The sequence below is a fragment of the Pelobates fuscus genome, chromosome 3 (assembly GCF_036172605.1).
Source record: "Pelobates fuscus isolate aPelFus1 chromosome 3, aPelFus1.pri, whole genome shotgun sequence".
Taxonomy (NCBI): domain Eukaryota; kingdom Metazoa; phylum Chordata; class Amphibia; order Anura; family Pelobatidae; genus Pelobates; species Pelobates fuscus.
Window position 1 is genome coordinate 390994336 of NC_086319.1, and position 9814 is coordinate 391004149.

At 37.9% G+C, this 9814-nt stretch overlaps 1 protein-coding gene across 1 annotated transcript; it reads right to left on the reverse strand.

Moving 5' to 3' along the window:
* Nucleotides 1–414: 414 nt before the first annotated feature.
* SERPINE1 (serpin family E member 1) lies at nt 415–8293 on the reverse strand. The gene is made up of 9 exons (XM_063446007.1): nt 8183–8293; nt 6971–7215; nt 4634–4879; nt 4313–4507; nt 3852–4050; nt 2843–2943; nt 2664–2750; nt 1688–1771; nt 415–812 (listed from the first exon to the last, which is right to left on the reverse strand). Exons 1-9 carry the CDS (start codon nt 8197–8199, stop codon nt 775–777), a joined length of 1212 nt encoding a protein of 403 aa, XP_063302077.1. The 5' UTR covers nt 8200–8293; the 3' UTR covers nt 415–774.
* Nucleotides 8294–9814: the final 1521 nt, after the last annotated feature.

Below are 9814 nucleotides of genomic sequence, written 5' to 3' on the forward strand. Positions count from 1 at the left end.
ATCAGACTATCACTTCTGATGATGTCAAGCAGACAGCTTGTTTTTTTTAGGCAAACAGCATGCAGAGTTACAGCTTCTTGCTTGAATACAGTAAGATTTTGCTATATTTATGGAGGCATGAGGGAACCAGGGGGGCTAGATGGTGGTTTTAACCCTATAGGGTCAGGAATACATGTTTGTGTTCCTGACCCTGTAGTGATCTTTTAAATTTTACTTCATTTGGTCTCAACATTGTATTAGTTCATTTCTATGTTGACCTGGGTCCAGTTCTGCTAGAAATATATCATATTACTAGAACACATTTTTCTTCCAGTATTTTCTGTTTACACAAATACCCTAATGGAATATAAAGGGGTAATGTCTCCATATTAATATTTTCCTATCAGTAAATGTAATATCTGGTGTACACAAGCATTAGATATAAATAAATATATTTATTAAATATAGAATTCATAAAAAAAGACATTTACATTTCTTTAAAGTTTTATAGTACTAAACGATTCTCTCATACTCTAATTTTACACAGCAATAACTCATACTTCCTTGCATTCAATTGCATCTTGGTACTCATTCACTCTTAGCTAATCTAGCACACTACCCGTTTTATTTTCAATTTCCCAACCCCCGATGTCACTTCTCCCAAGACAGGGACATATTATGTCTTGATTCGTATCCTTGTGTATTGATGTCATCATCTTCTGTGAGTGACTTGGAAATGCTTGGTTGGTGTTGAGGTGGACTTGTCGTAAAAGATGATATCATTAGACTCAGGACTCATGGCTCCATGACTTGTCCCAGAAACAGTAATGAACCTGAGAGACAAAAAGTTTGTGAATTTTAATGCCTATATGTCATTGTTTTGGAAAATTGCTCATGATTCATTCTAAGGTGAGGCATCGACAACTGAACCTATAAATGAAAACAATTATTCTAACATCCTTTACAGTTAGTATTGGAGCTAAAGATATTCAGATTTACCCTGGATAATGTATTTTATATAAGTTCCCAGTTATGTCCATGGAGTATTGTCCACTCACTTTGTTTAATGCAAACATATAAGGAGTTCTTTTGTAAAAGTTTGCATCTTTGAATGTTCAGCCTAAAGGGAAATCTGTCTATGCTATTTATACAATATTTGCCTACACGGGCTAACAATTATACTTCTGATAAAGTAGAAGGCAGAGTGTAATTAGCTTCCTAAAAGATGAATGGTAAAGATCGAATCCTACAAATTGGAAGCTAAAAAGTGTGAGAGTGCCAATATAATTTTGCTGTCTACGATTGGGCAGATTTACATTTGATAGTTAAAGTTTGTTTCTACATTTCCAGAGTGGTTTGGTCCCTTAAGGACCAAACTTCTGGAATAAAAGGGAATCATGATATGTCATGTGTCCTTAAGGGGTTAAGGTAGGCCAAATTATGGGTATCGGGGAGAGCCTTGGATTTTTGTCAAACCGCGCTCAAAACAGTTTGTTAGAGAACCAGGTGAAGGCATCCAGAGTCTTGTGGTATCATAAAAACTACAATGAGCTGTAGTAGTTATAGTGCTTACAGTGCCTTTTTAAGTAGCTACTTTGCGGTATTCTGGAACATGATTAGATACTGATAAAATATTATCACATAGGATATGACAACCTGATGTGGAATTTAAACTGTATGTAAGTTATGATTCTTGGAGATGTCTCACCTGTTGGGTTATGTCGAATGATGAACAAGAATGGTCGATCCATGATAACTTCAAGAGGCGCCATCCGAGCGAGGAGTATAGCAGCTAAAAGAAAGGGAAGCAGTTAAATAAAATCTTCTGAAATGCTGTTCTGTGACTGCATTTTTCTCAATATTTCTCCCCGCTTAATCTTACAAAGCTGGTGGATTTTTGTACCAATGTAAAATGCCCTGTTTTTTTTTTTTTTTCATTGTTTAAAATATTCTTTCACACATATTCCTTCCCCACAAGATGGAGCTTTCCATTTCCCAATATTCCTTTCCAAACTAAAAACTCTTTGCTCACACATATCATGGATCTGATCTTTCCAAAGCCATAGAACCCTTTGCTTCAGTTCTTCTCTAAGCTCTCAGTTTTCTATTATTATTATATGATGGAACTCTGTCCTTATTTTTTTATAGATCTATGACAACCCTTTCTGTAACTTTTATCTTCTACATTCATTTCTGTAGTCCATCGTTTCAAAGCCTGTCATATGTTTTGTTCCTGTGAATTTGTAGTTGTTGTTTTGCAATTTGCTCTTTTTCGTATATCTTGGTATGTATCCGTCTTTTGTGTTTCTTTCCATTTACTTGTTTCCTTATTTACCTTTCATTCTACCATTCTTTAATCAAACCCTCAGGAGAAGGAAGACCTTTCACTGATGCCTCAGTTTAGAGAGCATTGTATCACCACAAATCAACAGGTGATAGCTCAGTCTATGAAAAATGTTTATCTTAAACTAACCAACATTTTCAGTCTCCAAAATATCTACATTGTGATTAGCAGCAATTTGACCTATGTGCTCTACCTCTAGGGTCATGGTCCCCTTGGAGCAGATGCAGAACCACTTCTGTCTATGAAAATGAAGCCAAATCCAACCTTCTTATTTCCCTTCTATTATTATTTTGTTGCCCATATTTTTTTCTATGTTGCCTTTCAAAAGGTTGGTTCTTACCTGTTGCTGCAGCTGCTCTTGTTCCACTTTCTGTCACTTCTACTTTGATTTTCTGGAATGCTTGAGAAACGTAGAGTGGTCTCTCAGCTGCAAGAGAAAACAAGAATTGTGTGAGATGTGAGTCACGTGTTTCAAATTCTTCTCTCTCATCTTCATTTAGCGGAAGTGTGAGTTCTTACCAGACAGACGGCTGAAGTCTGCTGTCTCAGCACTGAACATGTTTTTAACACCAAGACGTTCCAACGGAGCCTTAAGATCGACCTCACTGAGCAGAGAGAACCTGGGGAAACAGAAAAAAAATATTTCATGAAGAAATACAGACAGACTAGATTTGGACTTAGAAATTCAGATATGTTTTTACATAGAGATATGAAGGTAATAATTTATAGCTGGTGTTATGATAAAAAGGTCACTCCAAGCATCATAACTACTATAGCTCGCTGTAGTAGTTATTATGCAAGTAGTACACTGGCCTGGTTTCTCGGTAATGGGGCAAACTGTTTAGCAATGGTTTGGCCCTTACCTGGGACCCCATCTGGCTCTGAGGCACCCTGTTGGTCTGGTGATGAGTTTCAGGCTTCTGCAAAGTTGCAGTTGCCAGAAGCCACAGCCATTCATTGGCTGTGTGTTAGTTGTTTCCTCTTAGGCATCCCAGAACACGAGTTCTGCACTGTCTGATGATGCCCCAGTGAGAGTGGTTAAACACAGTATGTACAGCATTTCATAACAAAACACTGCACATACAGACTCCATTCACCATAACCACTTTGTATATCTAAAGTAATCATGGTGCTTGGTGTAACCCTTTAAGTTGAAACTTTGGGAAAACACTCTCAAGAGTTTAAGGTTTACTATCTTCCATACCTTTTTGACCTTTTTCCAGAAACATTTGTTTCACTATTTGACCTTTTGTCAGACTTACTGGGGTTTTGTTAAAATGTTCCAAATATTGCCTCATGATTCATTACTTCCTAACCCTAGCCACAAAAACAATGGAATATAAAACAATGCAACATGTATTAATGGATTAGAATGTCATCTCCGGTACTGACGACATTCATGATCCACCCAACTTTCAGTCTCTTTGTTTATCATGATATCTCCAGAATTCCTTTATGGGATTAATTTTCCACAATACACATATAACCATTGTGTATCACATAATGCAGACTTTGTAATGTTTCTTACTTGGGAAGTACAAGAAAACGGGTCACTGGTTTCATGGTTTCCTTCCATTCTTGAATGAGTTCTGGAGTCAGAATATTGGTGATAGTGGACAATGGTACTTCCTTCTCATATGGAGCTGCAATCAACATGCTCAGTTCTCCACCTTCATAGGGCAACTCGATCACATCATAATCTTCTCCATTTGGGGTCAGGAATTCACCTGACAGGATAATTACAGTTAGTTTTATATATGAAATGTAACAAAAATAATTCACAAAGAGCATACCTCAAAATAAGGTGTTAGAGGAAAGTTTAAGGACAAGATATAGAGAAAGTCAGCATTGTAGGTGAAGGTGAAGACTTTGTTAGCTAGAGAGGGTTTGTTAGTTGAGGGTGAAGGTATAAATGCATGTGGTAGTGGATGGAAATAAACTGATGCATCATCTACCCACAGAACTATCACAAGGTGCCTGGAAACTTACTGTAGTTGTACTTCCCAGTATTGGCCATCATAGAAACTTGCACCTGAGACCCATCCATTCGGTAAAATGGTCTCTGGCGTGTTGCTTTCTCTGGGAATGGGAGTTTCCATGCGCCATGGAAATGCACAGCACTAAGTAGAACCAGGCGTGTCAGTGGGGGAATAGAGTTGCTCCCCAATAGGTCTTTGATCATTCCTTAAAAAAAAAGAAAATAGGTAGTGAATAGTGAGAAAATAGGTAGTTTTCCTGTCAACCACAATTATTTATTGTTCTTGTTCCAACCATATTATTTATTCATCTTCTTCGACTTGAGATATTTACCTTCAGTTTGGTTTTCCACCCATTGGTTCAGGATATCCTTGGCCTGTGATGGATCAGTAAAGTTGACTTGCGTCACATGACGCCGGAAGGTGGACTGGAATCTTTGAAGGAATCCAGGGGTCAGAGTAAGGTCGCGTTGCACAAAGAGTCCATCAGCCACATGTACTGACTTTGGTTCTCCGCTGACTGTTTGTACTTGACTTATCTCTTCTCTTAGTTTCCGAAGGGAAGCATACACAGCCCGTTCTGTGCAATCGAGATGGAAACAGTTAGTGAAAGGGAAATATTTACTCATCCACACATACCATTATAAAATTAAGCTGTGTTTTTAAATACATATCAATTAACCCAAAATATATCTTTCATAGTTTTAGGTCACTTTTTCAGACAGAAGGTAACCAGTTTCAGGACTGTCAAAGGTTCATGGCAGTTGAAGGCAACCAACAGCTACAAAACTACACATTGCTTGTCTGTCAACTTAGTAGACAACCAAATTTGAATTATTTTCATGCCATTGTAGGTTATATTCTTATTACACTAATATCCTTGCTTGTTATCAACTGGATATAAGCCAAGGTCTTGAACACATCATCTACGGAAGATGAATCACTGCTCTCCATCCTGGACCACTAAGCCTTTTTGGCATGCTCGTCTTTGCTCGGTGTTGCAACCTTCTTCTCTTTCCACATGCTTGTTTCCTTAGCGGTATTATATACTACACCCTCTGCCGCACAACTCACAATCTCCAAAACATGTAAGCAATTCTTGACTACTACAACCCACTCTTCATTGGAATAAGATATTGCCATATTGCCACCTTACAGTCCAGAATAAATGTTGCTTCATGACTACCTTCCTTTCATACTGTTCTACTACCGCCTCACCTCTCTGTCATCCTTACACTGGAATATGGATTCATTTAGCATGCAATATTCAATTCTAGATCTCACAAAGAAAATCCTCCAGAACTGTAACAAACAGGTACATTCAATATCGGTTCCTAAACTCAGCAAGCAATCTTTCAATGTCCAGCTCTATCACAAAGAACCTCTCTATGGCTGCCCTTATTGTAAAGAATGCCCACTCAGACACATCTCCAGCTTTTATGAGGCATAGACTTTTTTCATAAATTGTAGTGAGTGTAAGTATGTCTAAATATGCAAGACTATAATTTCTATCTTTCTGACGGGGTTATTTATTAAAGTGAGACTTCAAAGTGGATTTTAAATTTGAGGCCAGAGCAACCAAACAGAAAGCATAGCGAACTTAGAGAATTGTACCAGTTAAGCTATGTCCACCTTAACTTAGAAATATAGTAACCCTGTAAAAATTGATAGAAATTGCAGTCCAACATCAAGCAGATGAGGAAACTGTGGACACCTCTTTGGTAGAATTTAAGGTTAAGTAAAAAGTAAAAACAACAGCAAAGAAATATGCTCTGGATGAGTAAAGCAGCCTTCCAGCAGAGGCGATAAAGTCTTATAAATTACAAAAGAACATATGCATGAGAAAGACCTACAGTACAAAAAAATAGACAAATGGTTCTTATGTATAAACCTATCCGCCTCCCAATCATAATGCTCTAACATTGTTATAGCAAACCAAAACACCCCGAAAGAGCTTATTAAACCCAAATATTTTTTTATTTATTTTTTACATTCAAACCTGGGAAAGGTTAAAAGAAGGAGCTGAGACATGTTTAACCTTGGAGCCTTTAATTAAACCTGTTCACCTTAGGATATGAATCAGTGGGTGGTGACAATTTGCTAACTGCACGTCTGAAAGGGCTGTATAAAGGGTGTACTTATTTGTTTCTCACTCCATAAAGATTATTACAAGACATTTCCTACCATTAGCAAGAATTAAAACTAAGCCTTTTACGTGTGCATTATTCTGCATTTAACTCTGTGGCTCAAGTGTAATCCTTTATGTTTTGAATTCTGTATTTTCGACACACTTCTCTTTAAACTAGATATTCTGAGATATTTATGTAACTCGTTCCTAATGCCCGCAGTATAAAGTGTGATTAGGAGAATTCGAAGGAGTTTTGCTGTAAGTAGAACATCTTTTAAAAGATCTCATAAAAATGTTCGTTCTGTATGCTGTCGGCAGCTTAGTTCAATTAGTCTAATAATTAGTTTATCCTCCGAGTAATATAAGTCTAATATTTATAAGATTTGTATCTATACTGATTTATTTATATAAAAAGACTCTGCCATTTGCTGTGCTTTAGCCTGGAAAAGATTGGTGAAAGCTTTAGTTTGCTAATAACCGGAGGCTCAGCATTTAAATGCTAATATGTCAAACAATCCAGCACTATTCAATGTATGTTCTTACCGTGAAGGCCATAGTTCATGACTTTACGGATTTGTTCCATCGTTTCACCAGCTGTCCCAAACTGCAAAATGTTCAGTGCAGATGATGCTCCATAGGGTGAGAAGCCCAAGTTCCCCTCTTTGTGATCTTGTAGTACCTCCTGGAATAAACGTACACCAAACCGTACATCTTCCTGGGCCACCCGGACTAGAGGAGGTAAGGCTGTAGCGATAGCTACAAGATGGAGCAAAATGAGCGAGATTGACCTAGGAAAAAGATAAAGATGGTTTGGTTATATCTCTCGTCATAGAAGTGAATGAAATGATGTTATCTTTGTATATTATCACTACAGTAGTACATATATATTACCTTTTTAATAGTGTTTTTAAGTAAAGCTTATATGTGATTTAGGTTAAGTTCCAAATAGTTCCATTATCAATTAATAAAGGCTGGTAATCTTCTCAAGCGCCCATTAGGTGTTGGACATTTGGGTAGGCAACCTTTGGCACTCCAGATGTTGTAAACTACATCAACCATAGTGCTCTTACAGCCACGATGCTGGCGAAGCATCAGGGGAGATGTAGTTTGCAACATCTGGAGTGTGGTAGGCTGCCTACTCCTGGCTGGTCTATGTATAGATAATGGTTTGAGACAGAAGTGTTATAAGTAACGCAGTTGTAGAGTAGAATTAAAACATTTCCTGTCCACGATAGGTAAAGGAGTGAGACCGTTATAGCAGGTTTAATAGCAGGTTTAAAGTCAGATTATCTGTCCTATTCATGAAGCATTGCCTGGTCTACTCATAGGGAAAGGTCTAGGACAGTGTGGTTGAAACATTTTCCTCTCGAAACATGAAAGCAGACAGACAGTAGGGTTATTCTTGACAAATACCAAGTAAGATTGAAATATTGTAAGGTTCAGAACGCCAAAAAAAAAACACTTTTTTCTAAAATGCACATCATTTTACTAGTTTAAATTACAGTTTTTTGGTTTTTTTTCTGAGCTTTAATACTGGCTGGGGTGATCAGTATTGTAACTTTGACATCAAGCCCATCAATCTACTTTGTTTAAAACAATAAAATGTTTTAAGAACAAACCCCTCCCCCCCCCCAAAAAATCATTTAGTTAGTAAGTTGCATCTGCTCTTGTCAAAAACAAATGAGAAATAAAAAAGTTAGTTTCTGAAAAGCTTGAAACGGTTAGAATTTTCCCTGACCCATGCTGGACACTCACCTCCTGGTGCAAATCATCTTCTCTGATAGTCTGGTGATAGTGTGGACTCCTGCTGTGCTCTGAATCTAGGAATGATGAATGCACAGCTGTATCTAGTGTAAGCTCAGAAGCTCTCAGCTGCTGTGACTGAAAGAGGCAAAGAGTGTTGAATTTATACATCGTCTAAGACTTCCTCCCCCAGGGGTGTTTCCTAATAAATGCAAAATGATTGTATTCTGTCTGGATGCCCAGATGTGAACAATAGGAAGGAGAGTCACGGCCAATCTGAGTCCAGCTGAGTGTGTGAGTGTGTGTGTGCGTGTGTGAGCACTTTCAGTATACATAGAGCTGTCAGTGTATGGAATGTCTCTGTTTAGATAGCTTTCTGTGTGAGGTCATTGCAATAAATGTGTTAGTTATGTAGTTATCCCAGCAGTTGTTGGCAGCTGCACAAATGGACATACATGAACTGATACTCAATGCTATAGTATAGTTCAAAGTCTTTTCTCCGGCGAGATAATAGCTCTAACGCTGCAATAAATTGTATATAAAGATCTGTTGTGGGACAACGTACTAAAAGTTCCATTCGTTTCCATGGAGATCTATCTAGCTATCTGTAATTCTATTATATATATTAATATATATATTTAATATATATATTTATAGATAATTTCTTGAGGAGCTGATGCAAAATGGTTCATTCACTAAACAGTGAATTGTAAGTAATTCAACAATAAAACAAAATATTCTGTGTTGACAGGCACTTAAAACAAAATTTAACAAGTGCTCTTTAATACAGCCGCTCTCACACAAAACGTGGGACCTCTCCAGTCCTACTATAATCAAAAATACAAATAAACACTATTTCCACAACTAGTGTGTAGTAGTGAAGGTGTGTAGCGCTAAATTGTCTTTACTTACTCCCCCGATTTCTTTAGGGGTGTAGGTAGTTTTCTGGTAGCTAGGAAAAATTGTAGAGATATATAGTGTATTTCAATTTTTAAACGTGGTTATACACCTTATAATTAAGAAGCACTCACGTGGTCCAGAGCCTATTTGGATTGGCTCTAATCACTCTCGCTTTGTGTCATTACGGTGACACACACCTCTAGATCTAGGGTATATTCCTCAAAAAAAGAGATAAAAACAGGGAGAACTCGCCCTGGTGTTGAAATCCTTATGGACACAGTGACAATAGTATATATACACAAAGGTAAAGGTTGCTCCTCACCTGGTTAAGGGCCTGTAACCTGGATGTAACCGGACATAAAGAAGAGGGAATACTACCCTCCCAGGTTCCCGGAAGTGACGTCACGCGCACGGTCATATGTGCGTGCGCGATGACGTCACCGTTGTGGGATAGAGTAGCACAGCTGTGCGAATGTACCCTCCCCCAGAGTAACGCCCTTGATTGGTTGGTAGATGATCCTTTGCCACCATTTAGGGCGGAAGGTGGGGAATTTAATCGGAATGAAACAGGATGGAAACTACCAATTGAGAAAGTCGAACGGAATCGGCGAAACGTGTTTTGGACTTACTAATGTATGTATTGGATTGATTTTAATTGTTTATGCAATAAATGCTTTTTAGATTTGATTTACATACATTTGGAGCTTCTTCCATCCTGTTGAAAGAGGGAGTGAGTTATCCCTA